Source organism: Eufriesea mexicana, unplaced genomic scaffold (genome assembly GCF_001483705.2).
Source record: "Eufriesea mexicana isolate 0111107269 unplaced genomic scaffold, ASM148370v2 scaffold437, whole genome shotgun sequence".
Taxonomy (NCBI): domain Eukaryota; kingdom Metazoa; phylum Arthropoda; class Insecta; order Hymenoptera; family Apidae; genus Eufriesea; species Eufriesea mexicana.
Genome location: NW_016908585.1, coordinates 353293 through 375064, shown reverse-complemented (window position 1 = coordinate 375064; position 21772 = coordinate 353293). Strand labels below are relative to the sequence as shown.

The 21772-nt window shown below is 39.6% G+C and overlaps 1 protein-coding gene across 4 annotated transcripts; it reads left to right on the top strand.

Annotated features, from left to right (window-relative positions):
• The first annotated feature begins 878 nt into the window (after positions 1-878).
• Positions 879-7834, top strand: LOC108545402 (large proline-rich protein BAG6). 4 transcript variants are annotated; one of them, XM_017896983.1, is made up of 22 exons: positions 901-958; positions 1077-1147; positions 1219-1311; positions 1965-2085; positions 2164-2379; positions 2527-2722; positions 2792-2910; positions 2987-3137; positions 3229-3352; positions 3413-3607; positions 3690-3900; positions 4157-4297; positions 4394-4607; positions 4684-4940; positions 5014-5130; positions 5225-5306; positions 5385-5517; positions 5613-5916; positions 5988-6121; positions 6207-6416; positions 6491-6601; positions 6690-7834. In XM_017896983.1, the coding sequence occupies exons 3-22, from the start codon at positions 1249-1251 to the stop codon at positions 7110-7112; spliced, it is 3522 nt and encodes a 1173-aa protein (XP_017752472.1). In that variant the 5' UTR covers positions 901-958; positions 1077-1147; positions 1219-1248; the 3' UTR covers positions 7113-7834. The 4 variants fall into 4 exon arrangements, with proteins under 4 accessions (XP_017752474.1, XP_017752473.1, XP_017752471.1 ...); XM_017896985.1 differs by lacking the exon at positions 1077-1147 and having other exon boundaries at positions 879-958; positions 2164-2247; XM_017896984.1 differs by lacking the exon at positions 1077-1147 and having other exon boundaries at positions 879-958; positions 4157-4294.
• The last annotated feature ends 13938 nt before the right edge of the window (positions 7835-21772 follow it).

Sequence of the window (21772 nt, the reverse complement as noted above, 5' to 3'; positions counted from 1 at the left end):
TTCTCTGCTTCTCTTTTTCATCTTCGTACGGATCACGCGATGTCCATGGCGAGTCGATGCCTCCCTTTCGATATGTATTCGCTGGCAGCATTTGTATTATTTTCATCTGTTCGAGAAAAGATATGTCGATACATGCTACTGGTACAGATCGATACAGATGTTTCAATGTTTGTCACTCTTCGATTTAGCGCTTCAAAGCGACACCTTAAAGAGTAATGCGATCGAAAGTGAATGAATTTGTATAATGCATTTCGGAGATTCTGTCGATACAGCTGTACATTGCATCGATACTATATTCGGTTCCTTATTTGTTACACCTCAAGTAGAAATTATAAGTATAGATTCGAGTATTCGTTTTTCTGCAGTTATGGTGTAATCTGTAAATTAAATCGTATAACCTTAATGTTTACAAAACGTAAACGACAGTTTATAATATTTGGAGGTTTGATTTTATCATCGACGAGATTATTATTTTTGATAGAAAAATACAAAATGTATAATAAAAATAATTTATATGTAAGGTGTTTTGAATAAATATGTAGTCTAATGTATCGGAAGTTTGTAAACAGTATGCAAACGCTTAATTAATGTAATATATAGTTTTAAAATGTCTATTAACATATTCTCCTTTGTTTATTACCTTTCATAGAAACGTTGTGTTATGATTAAAATTACTGTTAAATGAAAGTAATTATGATTCGTTAATTCAAATTAATGAGGCCAGTAATCGATTCATATTTTGTCGTTTGTTTATTTTACTAGCGTCATCTAGCAGCCAGCAGAGAAATCTCAAGCTAGGTAGGTATTGCAGGAACATGATTCTCATCAATTCCGGATCGTGTTCTATCTAGGGAATAATTGAACCAATGTATTGGCAACGCTTCTGGTGTCGCTGGTAAAGCGAATTCTGGGTAAAATAACGTGTATCGTGCCGTATCGTCGCTGTAAAATTTCATCGGTGAGTTCATTAAAAAAACGATTACACGATGAAAACGGAGTGCTAGAATTTAATTACGTAATTTCTTTGTATGTTTTATTCGATACGCATTAAGATCAACTTTTTTATTGTATTTTAGATATTGAATATTTCTCCTTGGTACTAGCTACTAATCAAGTGTCGTTTACAGACTTGTATCTACGTGCCTGCGTGAGTGTAGAAGACGATTCTATATTTCGCACCCTCATCCTAATATTATTTTTCATTTTCTTAAATTTCAGTTCTACGGTAGCAGCTAAGGCCGTTTAACGATGATTGACCTTACGGTAAAGACTTTGGATTCGCAAAATCATGTTTTCTCCTTGGAGGACGATGTAAGTATTTTTTTGTCATTTTCGGACAACGATTTCCTATCCTATATGTTTTCGATTAACATTATCGTTCATTAAAACATTCTCGATGGTACACCGTCTCATGGTTATTCATATACTGCTCATACTCGGCTTTCTTTCATGCTATATATTCCAAAAATAATTATCGCAAATATGATTTTTTAAGTACATATATCCAATAATTATTTCTTCATTTTTTAACATAATTTCTCTTTATGTTTACTTTCGTCATTATTTTTGTGATTTCTCTTAAATAAATGTATAAAATTCTAATTATCATATTAATTTTTTTCTCCATTTTAGTTTCAACTGTTAGATTTAAACATTACTCCATTATGGATATAATTATAACAAATTATGTCTCCTTTATATTATAACATTTTTGATGTAATAAACATTATAGAATTTATAGAAATAATTAAATATGGTTAAGATAATGTACAAATGCTAATTGTTGTAAAATATTGCATAGTACTTAAATTTATTTCAGTTATTTATATTCGAATATTAATTGTTGTATTGGGATAATAAAATATTGATATGCATATACATGAAATGTTGGATGTTTCTATTAACATTGAATGTTAATTATAAATTGACTAACACAAGAAAAATTATTAATATTTTTTGTGCAGCAAATTACAGTTCGTGGTTTCAAAGAATACATAGCTGAGACAGTGGCAGTACCGGCAGATTCTCAAAGACTAATCTATTGTGGCAGAATTCTTCAAGATGAAAAGAAGTTAAATGATTATGGTAAAGAAGCGTACATTACGTTATAACTACAACCATAAAGTAAAACATTTCAGCAGTTGAAATCATTTTTAAATTTAGATGTTAATGGAAAAGTTATACATTTGGTACAACGTGCACCACCCCAACCTGGTCAGCGTGGAAATGATGGAGGTCAGAGTCAAGGTCAGAATCATGGATCGCAGGTGTGGCAAAATCCACAAAGAACACGTTATCGACTCACTCGTGCTCAAATGCATGGCAATGCTATGTATTTGGGTGCAATGTCAGTACCAGCTGAAATTGTGGAAGGACATGGTACTATATATAAATGCAGTACAGATACATCTGATATAATCAATAACATTTAAAATGTCCAATTTTTAATTATTACTTTGCTTATACTTGTTACTCATACTTCTTTACAGAGTATATTAGCTAGTTTTTTTTCTTTTCATTTAACAGGACTACCAGTACCTCAGTTCAGCAATAGTCTGTCTAACGGTCGATTAATTGCTGCTCGTCATATGCTTGAGCGTGCAGACCGGCTTATGGATCGACTTGAAAGTCTCTCCTGTCCAGTAAATCTTGCTGCATCTGAAAATAATCGACCATCTTTAAGTGAATTGATGCAGGAATCAGAATTGGATACAGAACAATTGTAAGTAAAAAGAGAATAACGTTAATAATTATGGTATAAAAGAGTAAAATTAATTGATAAACTATTTAGCCTTTTTAGTAACACTGAAGGTGCAACAAATGGTAGTACTCTATTAACAGACCCTACTGCTGCTGCAATAGCAGCTGCTTTCGCTGAAGCTGACGCAAATAATGCTACATTACTTAGAGGTTTGTTTGTAAAAAATATCAGACATACAAATTTTGAATATAAATTATTATATCTAACTATTAACTATAAAAACAGGGAGTAGTGATGAAAATGCTGAATCAGGACCAGCAAATGAGACAAATGAAGAGGAACAATCAGATGAACAACAGCCGCAACAACCTCAATCTGAACAACAAGGTTCCACATCGAATAATGATGAACAATCTAATCGACGGTCATCAACACAGTAAGGATCTCCTCATACAACTTTGTAGTTATTATAAATGTATGTATATTGGAAGATTTTATTACATAATTCATAAATCTATTATTTTTAGACTTCCACGACCTCCACAATTGGCAGAGTTATTAGAGCAGTTACTTGATACTCAATCTCGTTTACGACCTCATATAGATCGTTATCGTAAACTTATGCGTAATGATCCTTCATTACCTCCGCGAGTAAGTATATAATATGTACAGAATGTGATACAAATATAATATGACTATATTTATATATAGGGAAGACGCGTTGAAGAAAATCAAAGACTTGTGGATGTTGTTAGCGAATGCTTGCACTATATGTCGCACGCTTGTCATGCTTTAAGCGATATAATTGTCGATATGAGTCAGCAGCCCCCTAGGAACTTGCGATGTAGACCAATTATTATTCAACATTCAGCTATCTTGCAGCCCGGTATACCATTCCAGGTAGAGGTGAGGATGAGTAACAATAATATCTCAATTTTTTTTCATGTGTAATAAAATTATTCTGTATTGTTTGTTTTTTTTTTACTAGGCACATATTAGTTTACACGGACGTAATGCAAATAACAATAATGGTAACGAAGAAAATGGAGAGTCTGGCGAGACACCTGTACAATTAGAGACAAATGAAGCTACTACTGATGATGCTAATCAACAGCAAGAATCTGAATCTGCTACTCAACAACAAGCTGAGCAACAACAGCAACAACAACAACAGATTCCTCCATCACTATCTCCGTTTGGTATGTGTTACAATCTTCCTACTATTAAAAATGTAAATTACTTAAGTATGAAAATTTTTTTTATACAGTTATGTAATATAATTGATTGTACGTTAATTCTGTTGGAGATCTTTACACTTTTCGTATTAGGTGTTTGTTGTTTCTCCTTTTATTTATGAGTGCTTATTATTATATGAATATTTTTCGTTTAACGTATTTTTATCAATGGTCGAAACTATAAAACGGTTCATGTATGAAAATTAAAATTATATTACAGATACAGTGTTCAACTTGCCAAACAGTGTTGAACTGTTAATGGAAGTTAGTCCTGAGGGAAGCATAGAAGCTACAACTGGAAGTGAACAACCTCCGGCCGGTGAAAATAATAACAATAGTAACAACAATAATAATAATGGTGGTAAATTTTTGCTAATAATTTCAGTATTTTAATTTTCGTCGAAACATTATTTATGTTTTTATCGCTCATATAACTATCGCTTTATTACTGTTGAAGGAAGAGCAGGTGGTTCTAGCAGTCCGTTTTCATGGGGTTCAGCTCCTCCACCCGATTTCATACGCAATCTGATGCAGGCTGTGGCTGGTCATATGGTACAAGGTGGTCCTACTAACACAAGAATTATAACTCGAAATCCTCTGACAGTAAGTCAATTAACTGTTGCATCACTTGATAGTGGAACTACAAATGCTGGGCAAAGTACACAAGCACGGTATGTTTATCATCATTTTTTATAATATAACATTTATAGTACCTTTAATTACTTTATATATTACATGTTACTATAGGAGCAATGTTGGTACTCACCCTACCACAGCAACACAAACTAGAAGCACATCGCGTCCGCATGTATTCCATCAACAAACTCATCCTTTAGGTGTTGGAATGAGTATAGGACAAGCATTTGATTTTGATCCATTCCTATCCTGTAATTCACACCATATTCGTCGCACTTCAACTACAACTTCTAGCACTGTTACATCTAGATCACAAGGGACACGAACAAATCAAACCACAACTGAATCGCAGTCTCAAACACAAACAGGTATATAATTTAAATATACAACAATTATTTTCTGTTGCTTATTATTCTATGTAATAACCGTGTTATATTACAGCTACAACTTCAAGTGCTACCAGTAATACTAGCTCTACAAATACTACAGCATCAACGACCTCACAAACGAATGCAATCTACGATCCCTTAATGTACTTACAGCAACAGCTTTTAGGAGGTAGAGTTGGTCAACTATAAATAAATATCAGTATTAAGTAGCCTTAAAATGTCGTTAAATCGTTTGAAATAACAAATTTCATTTTTACTGTTAGATTCTACGTCACCCGAAAATCTTGCTAATATGGTACAAATACGTACTGGTGGAAACATTCGCCCGGGAGTTGTTGGAAATGGGTGTGTATATTAGCCATAAAGTACTTGCGATATTTGTTTAGATAGAACATTAATTTTTATATTACATTTTATTATTAGCACCAATAATTCTGCTGGAGGTGATCTAACTCTTGCAGACTTATTAGAACGTAGAGGTATTGACATGAGTCTGTTTCAATCACCAGATTCAGAAACTGCAGAAAATTTCCTCGCGAATTTATCTGTACTATTGGTAAATAACAAATATTTGTATGAAATTATGGATTATATATAAAGTGCTTATTTTAATCTATAGAAAAATTTGTTGAATTTTAAATTATCTTTTAGGTACAGAATATGACATTAGAAGGTTTAATAAGATTACGTATTGGCCAGTCAGAGCCAATTTCTCATCTTCGAAGACCATTGCAAGAACTCTTCCAATTTTCTTTCCCAAATATTCCACCAGAAACACTTCAGGAACATGCTACAGAGCGATTATTGTCACAGTTAAGACCACATTTTCAGACTCTGTTAAATACAGAAGAAAATGTTAATGGAAGAAATGGTTCACATGTAGACATTTGTGCTACTGTTGAAGCATTGCTTGCTCGTCATATTAAAGATATATTACAGTATCTATTTAATAATGGTTTGTAGTATTGTCGATTTATATAATTTTAAATCTTAATCATAATATGCCGTAAGTTATTTTTATTCTAGATATCGATGATGCTAGATTCGGGCAGGCAATTTTTAATATTGTGAATAATATGGGAAGACAATTATGTGCAGTACTTCGGTATTCTATTCGTGGTGGTCAGGCTGGATTAGAAGTAATTGCATCACGTTTTGCGGTATGTTTTATATATTATGAATACCATGTTAAATGACATATTAATATGTGTTATATTGTAATGATCAATATTATTTTTTAAATAGACTGAAATGTTAGAGGGTATTCATCCCACACTGCGCCGATGGATGCTGAACGCATTTATTGTTCAGTTCCGCACTTATTCTTTACGAGTTACACAACCTCCAGATTCAGAAATTTTTCCACTTTTAATATACAAAGATGTACCTTCTGAAGCAACAACAATGCCTTCAGCTCCAGTACATCAACCTTCCCAAATACAATCTGAAGTGGAGGCATGTTACAAATACATACTTTCGTAGTTTTAATGTATATGTTGAATCAATGTAACAATTAAATATGGTTTCAGCCTATGGAGACAGAGACTGTGCAAGAAAGAACAACTTTTGAAACATCTGCTTTACCAGAAGATAGAGAAGAAATTCCTGAAACATTCCCAGGACATGAAGCACTACCTTCAGTAACTATTATCTATCAGTACATCTATCGACATGGACAGTATACACATGTAAAAAATACAATATATATAATATAACTGTTCATTTTAGGATTGGGTACCAATAATTGCTCGAGATGGACTAAGGCAGCGACGCCAACTACAAATGCAGGGAATAACAAACGGTGGTGTAACAACCCTTAGTGATGCTTATTTAGGTACACTGCCTACTAAACGCCGTAAGCTTATCGAACAGCAAAAGCCACGATTATTAGTTAGCCCTACTCCTAACCATTCAGCAATAGCGGCATCTATGGAACGTTTAGTGAGAGAGGGGGTAACTCGAGCGGGTGTAGAAGAGGTTGAAGGTGCTGCAATTGCTGTGGCTGTCGATCCCGGTGTTAGACGTGCATTTGGTCAAGCAATTAGGGACTGCTTAAATCCACATAGATTTGGAACACCAGATTTCCCAGATCCCTTGCGTTTTCCTAATGCAACCAAATATTTTGCTGATCAAGATAGACCACCAAAATAAAAATTACAGGGAGGGAACAGTTCGTAATGTCTTAGAGTATTTATAACGGAGAAACCAGGTAGTGTCTAAAAAAAAAAGTGAGAAATTACAATGACCAAGGCATACAAACATATATTCTTAGTATATAACCACAGATATTATTAGTACTTATAATTGTATATGTTAGTTAATACAATACAATGATTTTGATAAATCTGAAATGTTTTGAAATATCATACAGTACACTATTTGTTTAACCGAAATAGCCTGTAGTTTTGCAAAATACCATTGTCTTCTTAATATATAAATATGTTACACAATTAACATTGTACGTTTCTATATTATTAAAAATTATAGAAATTTGGCTACACTTGTTCTCTCCCATTGTACTCTAAGCATTAATTGACCCCAATATGACATTATAATTAAAATACTTCTTTCATATTACACTGCGTTTTCTGTAGAATTATTGTTATGCAAATGAAATGTATTATTCTTAATCAAATGACACCTGTGTAGGTATTATACAGATGGTAATGTGTATTATCTTACGACCTATGCATATTGTGCGCTATTTAAGTGTTGTCGATATTAAAATGATATTTTAATATCGATGATACTATTATTCGATATTATTTGTACTAACTTGTAGTCCAATATTCGATTTGAAATGAAATGGAAGTCAAGTTTGAAGTCATCTATGGTGGTATTTAGGAAAAAAAGGAGAAAAAGAAAAAAAAAAAGGAAATTAATTAGACACAATTTAATACGTCCCACTGTAATCATGAATTATCTAAGGCTATAGTTTGTACCGCATAAGCTTTGTTGAATAATACGTTATAAACTTTATCCAAGTAATATGTCTCTTTGTAATTTATGTAGATAATTAATTTTGATTGTGCTACATCACTAAATAATTCGGAAACGGACTTTTTATACGCATCAGGAAACTGTATTTTATGTACAATTTTGGCCACTTGTACGAAAAATGATTTTAATTATCTTATAACTGAACTTTATCACTCTTAAATATGGAAAAGAATCAATTAGCCTAAAGCAAGGGAAGGATAATTCCAAATTATACGTTCGTATTAATGTTAAGGAATATCGTGTATGAATATTTGATAGATCGTATATAATGTTAATAAAGTAATGGAAGTAATTTTATGTGAATATGACTTTGAATCTGAAAGTTTATATCTATTAATCAGGATAGATATACAAGTAACATAAATGATTTCTTAATGATTTTATTCATAAGTGACATAACACATGATAAGTTTCTTTTTCTATTTATTATTATGTTATAAAATTATATAAAAAATCATTTCCATGAAATTTTCTACAAAAAGTACATAATTACATAGCTATAAATTTATAAAAATTGATTCGATGAAATTTCTTGATAAAGATTTTTTATTAATTTGATATTCTTATCTTTCATGCTATTCCCATGAATTCAGTTTATATCGTTTCCGCCCTTCCGCAATCACGATTGATATCGATGTAATTCTTTTTAGTCGTTTTGAAATTCTCATACTATGTACTTGTTTTTTAGGTTACTTTTATATTCTCATTTTGTTGAATATTTACGACACGATTAGTTAAATGACTTCGCGATTTACGAGTTAGTCATAAGGATGGGCATTTTATTCGACGAAACGTCGACAACATACTTTCGTGTTTAGCCGTGAAGAGGGAGCATCGTAACATGTTGATTCGTTGAAACACACTTGAGAGCGCCACTTGTCGACCGATAAACGGCCGCAACTGGTTTCATAGAAACGGACTTTGTAATATACGTTGTAACGTTATCTTGGTAAGATCGCCAGAGTTACAACTACTTCTTACTATCTAATAACACAATAATTTTAATCGTCTATATTTTTTCATATCTACCGTTTGTAGAACTCATCACGATTTCACGAATGGACGCATCATCAGTGTGTACATAGTACATATTCGACAATACCATCGCGTTATCGTCAGTGAACAAAATGTTCGCACGGAATTTATGCAAAATACCGCAAAAACGTTTTTCGAACGAAGCGACCATAACCTCTATCGCGTGCGTACAATAAGGCAATATCGGTCATTAACCGTCAGAATTTTGAAACACGAAGGTTAGTCGAATTAAATCCGACTACCTTTTGGTTTAGTATTTGAAATGTCGATATTATGTTCAACTTTACGAGAGATTTAAGACATCCATTGTCGAAACAACGCGTTAGATTGTTTGCAGATGTTAATTGTTTATTCGCGATAACAGACCGATGTAAACGTTCGATGTGTTAAGACACGATAAAACACTTATCGTGTACAGGTAAACGTAGATAACGAAATCGATGCTTCCTCGTCGTATTACGAAATCGAATTGAAATCTGAAATCTTTTGAAAGATCTTTTCCTCGAAAGACGTTACAGAAACACGGCTACCGGGTGTGTTACTGTTCATTCGAAATGATACTTTCTCGTTTGATAATCGAAAAAATAAAAGACACGACTAGATGATCTGATGGTAAAGGTAGATGGAGCTTCGCACCGACCCTTCTCATATTTTGCGAAAAAAAAGGGAGAGAAAAAGGAAAGAAAGAGTGAAAGAAGGAAAAGAAAAACGAATTTCCCTTCCCCTACCAGTTGCCACTCGCTAATAGGCGCTCGTTAATATTGCGAGTGCCACTCTTGAATATCGAGGAGAGGTTTCTACTGCCTTCCCTCCCTTTTTTCAGCATTTCACCATCCTCCCCCCGCACCATCCCTTCCCTCGTGCTCGGTCTCATTTCTGCGAGCGTGGCGGGCCGATTCTCTTTTTCGCTCGCCACAACGCGAGCGTTCGTCGGATTAAGGCATAATGAAATTACGAGGGTCACGTCATTTTATAAAACGATCGTTAAGCGTCGAGAGTGTTCGCTTGCCGTAGCTCTCGTCGAAATGACACCGCATTGAAAACGATCGATCGAAATCTCTGGCGAAAGAGCTCGGAGCGATGGAACGGCTCTGGCTCCGTGTAGCGAGGTGTAGAGGGGCGGAGGAAAGAAGGAGAAGTGGGGGGACAGGGGTCTCAACTTCCGTAGAGGAAAGACGGAGTGGGGGAAAAAGAGCGGGATAAGTGGAATTTTATATACAACAGGAGCACGCTAATAAATCGGCCCCTGCTATAAAATCGATTATTAATTTAATCCGGACATTTTGACGAAATATATTGGAATTCCCTAAAATATCAGGGCCGAAACGATGTACATTGACATAGGTTGTTATGGACGCTTCGTCATAAGCGCACACGGAATTTTATGAACACGCGCGCCTGTTAACATTCCATGTGCCAAAATTCATTATAATTTATTGATACGTCAAATATATCCGCCACTCTCGCCCGTTCGTTGCTCTTCATAATAACGAGGGAGCTACCGCGTGCATGTACGCCCGCGTATATATGTATGGGACACATCGGTGGGTATGTTCAGTTTTCCTTTCGTTATTTTCAATCGTTCATATGCTGTTTCGCGCATCGTGGCCGACCGTGTCGATTTTTCGTGATTCCGTCAATGAGCGTGAGAGATCGCCAAAATAGGCCGTCCGCATGTCGCCACATTCGTAAATACACTCGTAACGATATAATTGGCCGCGTCGGCGGCCATGTATTCGTTATATATCCGGCGCCGAAGCGTCGCAATTGTTCTCGAAGCTTTATTAATATTATTTTCCAACATTATCGAATATAAGGTGTATTCACCTAAAATAGGCCAAGCGCATACTTACGTATCACCTTTAGTCGTCACCTCTTTATCGTACGTGAAAATGAAAATACCCAAAAATTGAAGTTACACATCGCGAACAATTTTCTGATATACCGACGAATCGTCTGATATCCGTTTTGTTTATATTCGTATGTTGTTCCTTGTTATCTTAGAATTTCGGTGAATTTCGATGAAAATAAATTTTGTATTTATCTTTAATTTTCGACAGCAAATATCATCCAAAGTTCATATTTTTATCTATCCTCGATTACGTTGTAACGTCAATTATAATTTGCAAGAGAGGAAAGATATGCGGTTACATATGTAACAGGAAACATGGGTGACCTTGAGAGCTTTGTTGAAAAATATTTTTTGCAATTTATTCGTCATTTGATAAAAGTCGAATTGTACATGAAATATTTGTTACGCCACTGCAACTGAAGGAGATAGGTAGTCCGTTCTAGATAAGACACCCTGTATAAACCGTCTGACCAGAAAGCTCGTCGGAACGCAGGCTCATTCGTTGGAGAATTAACCGATAGGTCTGCCACATTGTAATCTCTTAATACGCAGCATCGATGTTCGCGCAGCTTCACAAAATAGAGTACGAGTAATTTAATTTGTAACTAGAAATAACTCCAATAAATTTTCTCACTCGCTTATCCTTTCTTCTCTTTGTGCGATTGCGGTTAGAGAAAAATGATAAGCGTATTACGCAGCGTCTCTTTGTAATGCAATAAGATCGATAATTCCGATATTACTCTCGACTTGAATAAATCTGCGGCGGTATCCTAGAACAGAAAACAGTGGGGAAGTATATATATATGTGTGTGTATATATATATATATAAATATATATATACACACATGTACGTATATATATATTTAAGGCATACAATATATACGCGTGTATCCGTGTACGTATGTGTAGGTAGAGCAGTGACGTCCAGTAATTCGACGAAACTTTTTCACGGAGGAATAACACCTTCGTTGCACTTGTCAACGAAACGGTTGGGCTACCAGGAACGATATCGTCGAATGGACCTCCGGCTGCTCGTTGTCGCGGCTAGAAACAAGAGGATTTTTCGGAGTCTGGGAGCGAAAGGCGTTGGTATTAATTGACTGGACCAGTCCGTGTGGAGTGGGCCGACTACGCGAACGGCACACTACTACCACTGTCGCAACTATCTCCACTACACCACTATCGCCACCACCACCACTACCACCGCTGCCATCACCACCCTACTACCACCACTACACCGCTATCACCGAGCAACGCTATTCTCTGCGTTCGAACGTTTTTCGTGGTCCGTGCCACGGAAATGTTCGTTCATTTGGTGACCGTCCTACCTCCTCTTTCTTCTTTCTTCCGCGACCCCTGGGGTCGTACCCTCTTCCTTCTTCGACCCCTACCCATAGTGCGGAACTCGAGGAGACCAGCGGGAGTATAGGCCGCGCTCGCTTGTAGCCGTGTCTATACACACGTATACCGGCGCGTAGAAAGGCATAATAAAGGTCGGGGAAACAGTCCGCGCGGACTTAACGGGCGGCTGTCAGCGCGTTCCATATGGAAGCCAGTTGGTCGGAGTTTAGTTACTGCGCTCTCCCGGCAGGATTGGCCTTTTTCGTTCTCGATTACGCCTCTTTATTCGCCCACTGGGCGTCGCCTCGGATTTTTCTGCGCGCAGGTTGGCTGCCGCGGCGGGTTCGAGTCTCTTATAGGCCGACGCGCTGCTTTTTCACCGGGCAAACGTAGAGAGAGTCCGCGCGGACAAACCGAGGCCGAGGTTAAGACGCCTTGGCAATCAAGTAGAACCTCGGGCAAGCAGGGGCGGTTATGGGTGGTTATCGGAAGGGGGTGCACCAGCCGCACCGGTATAGAGAAAGAGAGGATGTACGAAGGCGGCCATATTTAGAGAAGGAAATCAGTGAAGAGCATTTCGCGCCGTGTACCGTGTTCGACCGTCTGTCCTTGTTTCGCATAAGGTACGCTCATCCCTCTTTCCTTTTCTCTCGTTTTCGTCCCTCGACTATCGGTGTCCCTCGTTCCTTCTTTACGCGTCTCAACATACCGCTGTGTCTGCGCCCGTTGAATTTTGACGGATGAAAAGTAACCGAGGTCGTCAGAAGCGGCCGAGGTTTCTTCTCGCCAATGGGGAATTATGGTTTTGCGGCAGCGAAGGCGTCTCGACGATCATCGGCACGCTAAAAGACGAATCGAAACGTTGTTCCTCATCGCGAGAGGAGCTGCGCACTCTCGCTCTTTCTTTCTCTTTTTCTCTTTCTCTTTCATCGAGACGTCCTTTTAGCACGCGCGTTACCCTTGGTACTTTACGCACTCCAAAGAACTCGTCGCTTCGTATCTCTCGTCTCGACGATCAGTTTTTATGGAAGGGAGAGAACAGTTCGCGGTGTTTGTTATTAACCAGAGTATAGGACCGCAGCGTAGCAGCGGCTCGGGGAACTTTACCGTTCTGCCGTCGTAAATAGATCGGCGCGTTGAAAAAACTATTGTCGCGTATTTGATTAGACGGTGAGGCAGGAGGATACTTCGCGATTTTCCACAGGCTATAGATACTATAGTATAGTCGATGGTTTTCCCGTGACGCGATGTTTCGTGTATCTGTGCTCTTCGCGTAGCACGGCATTCGTAAACCTTCGGAAGATCACCCTCTTCGCTAGCCGCAGTCCCAATGGGCGCGTGCACGTATACGTAGGTACGCACACGAAGCCTCACGTACACGTACATACATTCGTAGCGAGTATCCAATGGCGTAGAAAAGATCGGGCACGACGTTTCGTCAAATTAAAGTTAACGCTATATCAGGAGCGTATTTGTCAAGACTCGCTCGATCGAGCATCAACTTAATACGAATTTGTACCTCTAATTTGACAGAAAATCGCTAAACCGTTGAAATCTCGCATCTCGTCGACTCTTCTAATAAAATCGTTCTCTTACGCAAATCTTATTCCGCTCGATTTTCACGTTCGACATCGATAGGCGAATAGTCACATGGGTCGTCGACAAGCGTAAAGTTAGTTGTACGCTATTGTCTCTCGAGATGGCGTCGTAGTCGGTGGAAAAGGAACGAGCCACTTCTAAACGCGTAAACGCTCGCTGCACGCGTCAATGGTACGCGTATAATCGCGTACCTCGGATCCGGGCGATCATTCGAGCTAGGCAGCGGGCGCTTTTCAAGCAGTTTTTTGCAGTCGTCGACGACGGCGCTGCTGTGTAGTCGGTGGTTGGTGTCGTCGACGGGCGCGAAGCGTTGCTCGAAGCTCAAGAGCTTTTTCTGCATCGCGCCTTCACGGTATGTAATGTCATTTCTCCTCGCCTCGGTGCCGTGACGAAAACACTCCTCCTGATTTCTCCCGCCGTTTCCCCGCTCCCCTTTTCTTTTTTTAATATCCTACTCGGCACCGAGTCTTTTTTATTTTGCACTTACCGCAATGTCGGAGCGTTCTCTGTTAAGAGGTTACCTCGCGAAAGAACGCGGTTTTTTCGATTTCACCGTGTGTTATCTCACCGTGTGTGTATGAACCGCGGTCGCATTTATCGTCGTCGCGGTTGTCTGACAAAGGGAAACGATTAAAGCACAATAAAAAAGTACGATAATATATTAAAAAGTTATAGTTCGTTTCTCCTTCTTGTTGTGGCCCCCACTTTTTTCCCTCTTCGTTTCCCTTTGTCTCGTCTGCCGACAGAACGGGAACGCAGGTGGAACCGCGATAAAAAGCTTTTTCTACGAACCAAAGCGCTTCCTTTTTTCTCCGCTTTCCTCTGCTTTCCTAACCTAACCTATATACATACATACATATATATATATACATATTATGTATGCATATATATATGTACACTCGCGTTATCGACGTATATATAATGTACATATATATACATATGCACGTATAATGTATGTATATATATATGTATATATACTGACGTTATTGACACGTGGCAGAATTATTTTTCGCCCCTGTTTTATCGACATAGCCGCTTTGTTCCGTACGAACGACTTCAGATAGGATTCTAATGACTTTTCATATATCAAATACCGACCGAGTGGAGGCAGGTCCAAAGATCCCGGGGTGCCGCGAAACTTTTCCGTTTAACAGTAGCGGGGCCAGTCTAACCCGTGCGGTTGTGCCGGGTGATAAAACTTTCCGCTTGATCTATTGCCGCTTCGGCAATTAATTCTCGCGCTCGCGGCCAGCTGATATCGGTACGCTCGTGTGTCGGTTATCAGGAAGCGTGGAAATAGTGACGGCCACTGGAAACATCGGATCGCGGCGTTATAGGTGTTTTCGCGGAAAATCATTTTTTGATCGTTTTCCAAACACACGCCGCACCCATTCCCAATGTATACGTATAAATTCCAAAACTGACCGATCTTCGTTAAAGTTTTTATCCGAACCGCGTACACGTACGCGGACTTTCGGAACGAACCAACGACCGCAGATTAGTATAATAAAACGGGATCAACGTTAACTCGTCCGCCATGGTTTTGCCGTAAGGCCAATCCTAAACGGTTTAACCCTCTCCCATCTATCGGCTCAGTGTTTTTACTTGTCATTAACTAATCATTTCTCCACATTTATAACCGAATTATCATTATTCTTTTTTCAGTCGTAATTATAACGTTTTCCCGCCGATTTTTAAATCGATGTTTCGTTTGGTGTTACAGGCTAGTACGAAGGAGTGGAACCATTTCGAGTTGAAGTTGAACAATTTTGGATGAACCTTAATTTTTAATTCCATACATCTAACCCTTGGCATTAGGAAGAACCTTCTTTTGGAAAACGAGGTAAATTTTCTATTATAAATTCGCTAATATTTTTTGGAATATATTGGATAGTATATGCTATAAAGATAAGAAAGTGACATAGGTAAAATTCTTTTCTAATAATTATAATTTTATTTCCAATTTTCATACTTGGTTTTTACATTAGGTAAAAAGAAAAATTTTCAGCATCGTCACACGAGAATTCGCCTTTAACCCGTAACTTATAATTTCTCCGCGTCGCAAATACTCCGAGAAATATGCAATTTCTCAGATATCCATAAAAATTCACGCGTCTCTTAAAAATTCCGTGATACATTTCCACGATTTTTATCTCATTTTACCGCAAAATATACGTGACCTTACGCGAAAGGAGGTAAAAGATCGCTTCGCATAAATAAAAATTTACAACGAACCGCGCGAAAGAGAAAAGGGGAAAAATCGTATTAAAAATCCGAGATTTGGTATATACATCGATATATCGATAAGAGAGAAAGAAGAAGAGAGAAAAATGGGAAAGAAGCGGACTTTTGTTATGCGGATTACAAGAACACCCCCTTAAGGCGGTTCTCACGTGGCGGGCAGTGGAAACAATGGCGGTCCGGCAGCTAATCAAATTTACTCAACCGTCGGAATTACACGTGCGATCGGTGCGCGTCGTCAATTAGTCAAATTGCTCGAATAAATATCATTTCGATTAAAGTTGGCGCGGCGTGGCCGTTGCCAGAATTGGCCGGTTTCATAAACCGGCCTGACAATGATCGGTTTATTCGCCGGGGATAATTATCCGGGCAACAAAACAGCGTCGATTAGCTGCAAGGGACCGAATTCGTTCTGTTGGGTATCCGGTGGAAAAAGGAGCGTACGACGCGGAGTGGCGTAGCGCGAAATGCTTTCGCCGGATATCGAGCGGACGTGTACCCGGCGCGTAGCGATTGATGGCCGAGCCAATTGTCAGCCGGGCACTTGGCAAGAATGATGCAATTAACCAATAAACACGTTTTCCAACCGGCCAACTGCACGTACACGGCAGAGAGCAAGCGTACACAGGCGGACAGCCCGTGCAGGATACACGCGTAGCGATCGTGCACGCGGAGTCGTCGAGGAGTCACGTTCCACGTCTACGTCAGACATTCCGCGATTATCTGCCTTCCGTGATCGCATTCCACCTTTGTCTTCGATCCTGTCGCGATAATTCGGCCGACGTACGATTCCGTGAAATCGATGGCTCTGCCTCCGAATCTAAATAAACCGGTTCGCTTATGGCGCGTACGTGTACGTCTTGATCCGCAGCGGATTTTCTGTCCGGTGTCTTTTGTTCGGTGATGGAGTGCTTCGTGAGAATGAAAGTAGTCGCGGAGGATGGAGGAATTAATTTTGCGAATTTTCGAGCAGTTCGTGGTATTCGAGAACGGTCTATCGGAGAATCGGAACAAATTTTTGGAAACAGTGCGAGAACTATAGTTATCAGTTTAGGATAAGGAATTAAGGAAACAATTTTGTTAATAGAAAATCGAAATAGGAGGATTCCTTTGTTGGGGCCTTATGGACCCCTCGTGAGTACGGCACTGAAGATTTGGTCCACGTGGAAAATGGAAAAATTCTGGATTACGAGTGTAAGAATATAATATCTAATATATAGAAATTTCTATATATATAAAAATTGCCAAGCTTATGGTATTAGAGATCGATCTATCCGAGAATTTGGACAAATTCTTGGGACAAATTCAGTGTGATAGTAGCCTACAGTTAGGGACAAAAGATCAAGAAAACTGTTCTCCTAATAAAAATTCGAAATAGTGGTATTGTGAGTTTTTCCTCGTAATACAGGATTCCTTGGTAGGGCTCATATGGACCCCTCGTGAGTACGGCACTGAATTTTTGCACCACGTGCAAAATGGCGGAATTGGGGATTACGAATATAAGAATATAACGTAAAGCTAAATTTGTCTTTCCGTTTCAGGGTGGCGGAATTCCACAAATTCCGATGGAGGACAACAGGTAGCAGCGAGCAACAAAGACCATAACGAGGAACCCATTTGAAATCGGACCAAAGGCCCCAAGTTTCGGCCGGTGGAAATTAGAGGTTAGTTGAAAAAGATTGCACATTGGCGATGCATAGCGTGCGCTGGTAGCATCGGGAAAGGAGGTTATTATACCGCACGCGTGGAAAGGTCTTCCGATCGCGCTAGAATTATCACGTATGTACCGTGCAATCGATTCGACGCACGCCGATCAATTTCGGCCCCGGCGAACCGACCGAACAATAGACCGATGTAAATAAATACACCGCGTGAACGGAGGAATTCTGTCGGCATTAATAAACCGTGCGTTGACAAACATTCGAGTTAAACAAACTATAAACATCGATGATCCTAAATATTCGTCATCCTCATTGATAAACGCGAATCGGCCGTGCCACTGTTTAAATAGGGGCGCAGACGGATCAAGCAGGGATCGATCCGGCCGAGATCGGACGAAAAAGACGAGCAATCGATCGCGACTCCATTCGGGATCATAGTGATTATAATGGTAATGGCAATGGCGATGCCGAGAAGCTTGCAATTTCGCTGCTGGGAATTGTTCCGGGGCTCAATAATCCTCAGATTTATTATTATAATGAGAGACGGTTGTTACTCTTTTTGCTTTTTTTCCTTTCTTGAGAAAATTCATTCGAATTTTATTCACGAGTTATGATTCTGGTAATTTTTTCGAAATTGCAATTTTTATTTTATTAATTTTCGACATTTGCTTTTTATTCTGTTAATTCGATTTTGATTTGAGGGGAATTCGGAAACAAATAGAAGCTCGTTACGTTTCTGAAAATTATAAAGTAGAGTTTAAAAATTTGATGAATTTTATAAATTTTGGAAATTTGGGTACTGCATTTTTTACCGCGCTGTTTAAATTTTGATTTGCCAGGAATTAAGATTCGGAAGAAAATAGAAGCTCGTTGCATTTCTGAAAAATGTAAAGTAGTGCGTGTAAAACTTTTATAAATTTCATAAATTTTGGAAATTTTGGGAATCTGGGTATTACATTTTTTATTCTGCTGATTAAATTTTCAGATACTCGTGTTCCAAACATAGCTCTCAACTTAAACTCCGAGTTAAAAATATCGCGGTCAAAAGTTTCTTCTGTTTCATCATGTTTGCCATTTATTATGACTTCGAGATACGAAAATTGATGTCTCATCATCGGCGGAACATGGTAAAATTCCTTAATACAATCGAACCATGATAACGCGAATCGCGAGAAAAAAACTAGAATTTTCGAATCCTAAGCGTTCCGTTTCCCCAAGCTCCTTATTTCACATTTTAACAAAAATTCCATAACCAGAAACTTTCTCCTCTTTTATTCTTCAATTTTAACAAATTTTCTTCCTATAAAAGGTCTCAAAATTTTTAACAAATTAATTTATTTCAGAATTCCTTGGTGCAAGAAGAAAGTCATAAAAAATGAACAAAATTATACGAACTCTTGGAAATTCTCGAGTTACAGAATTACTTTAATATATTTTAAAAAAAGATCGAGTAGGAAAGAAAAAAAAAAGTATAGGAAGATCGATGAAAAAATAAAGGCAAAGATGATGGAAACAGTAAAGGATAAAACACGGAATATCGCAGCCATGCTTCGTGTAGCTTGGAGAAAATAAGCGTGGAATAAAAGAAAAAAGAAGGGTGGTCGTTAAAATGTTTGGTAAATACGATGAAATGGGAAATGTTTGAGAAAACGTCACCCATTCGTCAAAGTCGACATCGTAAAACGCAGCGTTAACTCGGTTTTGTTTGCGAGCGAAGGCAACCGGTTTTTACTCGCGATCTGTCGTGTCCCGCGTTATATCCGAACCGTGAAAACAAGAAGTAAAAGCGGTGGAAGTCGGCGAGGGTTGGGGGGTGGAACAGCGATCCGTCGCTTTTAATGCAACGCTCGCGTAATATTCGGCGAGAACCGTCCTATTTTTGTCGCGGGCTTATCCGGTTAAACGCGTCGTCGATATGTCAGAAGATAGCGGAGCAAGGAATTTCGTATCGAGCGTTCCAGTTCGATGACAAGCGATGACGTGTTTCTTTCCAGCTTTCGCGCCGACTCGAATTATGCGGCACAGATTTCTGTATCCTGTACCACGGCCGAGCGATATCGTGTGCTTTTACATACGACTTTACAAAACGCGAATATTAACCAATTAAAGCGGGATATTAACCAATTAACGCGGACCGAGCCCGCAACGGTAATTACACGTTTGCGTTAATCGACGGAGCGAGTGATTTTCTAACATAGAAATCGACGCTTAAATCTTCCTTACCGATCGGGAGAAAATTAGTCCTCGATAAGATTAATTTCGTCCACGATCTCGTTTCGGTTATTTGTAGATTAATTATTTCGCGAAAGGTTCAGTTCCAACACGAATCGAAGATAAAGTTAACGGTAAGAATATTCGTACGAGAAATGGGAAAGAAATGGTTCCTTTGCATATCGAAGACCGAACGTGAGGATCGCTAATGTAGTGCGATTAAAAGCCGTCGAACGATAGCCGGGTAAGTAATATACATGGCGGCGCTCACGCGCGAAACATCAGCCCAGGGACGGCGAGAAAAAAAATGGCACCACTCCCCACTCCGCTGGCCTCGTGCTCGCCGCGTAACGATTAGCTCGAATTACAGTCGCTAAAGCAACTCTGCTCGGTGCACGTTGCCTGGCCACGGTGTCATTAGCGGGACCCGGTAATTTCTTCTTCCATTTGCTCCGACGTACGCGAAATTTTCGTGACGAACGTGGCTCGCGTGTCACCGCTCGTTAAAACTAGTCGCTGCGCTCGTCTTTCAGTCGAGAAGTCTCTTTCTCCCCTCCTCCGTGTGTTCTTCTTTCTCCCGTTAAATAACGATAAGATTAAGCGTCACCGGGCCGAGTGCAGGAAGGGTAAAGTGATAATAATTGTTTGTAGGGAGTCGAGGCGGAAAGGTCGTCGATGGTTACCACCCTATCCGACGGGGATGAACGTCGGAGCTCGTAGCAGGGCGTGCATGCGTGTACACGTATACACGTATACACGTCGGCTGTAGACACTTTCGAGTTGGAGTCACTGGGACGAAAAGAGGCTGGAGGGGTGGGGGGAAGGGCATCGACGTTGCCGACGGGTCGGGACGAGAAGGGCGGGGTGCACGACAAGTAAGAGGTCGAGGATGAAACGGACTGGCGGCGGTGAGATAGCGAGGACGAAAATGAGAGAAACTAAACGAGCGTGACGAGGATGACAGATGAACCGAGAACAGGCTAAACTCCAATCCGAGAGGTTGGTGGCTACGAACGGGACGAATGTAAACTAACCAAAAAGCGCGGGTTCCACGGTAGGTTTCGGCAATTGTAGCGGAACGATGGGAGGAGAATGAACGAGGGATTTAGAGAAGGGAAATAACTTTATTCGTCGTTTGTGCGTGTTTCCTCGTTACTCGACGTTTGCTTCTGTTTCCGAATGAGTGAGCGAGAAAAAAGTTGGTGGTCGTGATTATACGTAGATTTAATACCCTTCCGATCTTATTTGAGGTTAGGCGGAGAATTTTCACGCGCGCAGAGACAGAAGGATAATCGTTCGAAAATCATTCCAAGTCCGCGGGTAATTTAATTTAATAAATGCATCGAAGGAATCGCGGTAGCGGCATTCGTTATGAAGCGATCAAATTTGCATGTAATAAAGAGGAAGGTTAACACGGGTTTTCCGGCGCGCGTTAGCGATGTTCAGCGTGTCTGGAGTAATAATTTAATACTCGCTCGGCGTAATGCAGCTACAAACTCACCGCAAGATCCACCGCGTGCAAATCTCGTTTTTGTGTAAGTAAAAATGCAAAGCGGATCGCGACGAACGGATTCCCCGTCTCGCTGAAACGTAGAGCAGTGCCGTCCATGCCGCGCGCGCGCGCAACCGACCAGACCGGACGGAAAAGAGACGAACGAGCTAAGAGGCTGATTGTCGGAGGTGCAAGGGCGGGAAAGAGAGGAAATGAGCGTGCCGTTAGACGCGAACGAGTGAGACGGAAAAGACGAGCAAAGGGGAGACCACGTGGTGTCGCGGTAAGCAGTGGGAGGGCGTAGCGGGCGACGGTGCGGGAGAAGGAGAGGGAAGCGCTTCCCCTCGACTCTGCGGTTGATTAGTTGATACCCGTCCGT

What these genes read in the sequence shown, in the direction of transcription:
- LOC108545402 (XM_017896982.1), top strand. Translation starts at nt 1,249, where the DNA reads ATGATTGACCTTACGGTAAAGACTTTGGATTCGCAAAATCATGTTTTC. An exon ending in GGGCAAAGTACACAAGCACG is followed by an intron (nt 4,608 to 4,683) that starts GTATGTTTATCA and finishes ATGTTACTATAG; the next exon opens with GAGCAATGTTGGTACTCACC. An exon ending in GACATGAAGCACTACCTTCA is followed by an intron (nt 6,602 to 6,689) that starts GTAACTATTATC and finishes TGTTCATTTTAG; the next exon opens with GATTGGGTACCAATAATTGC.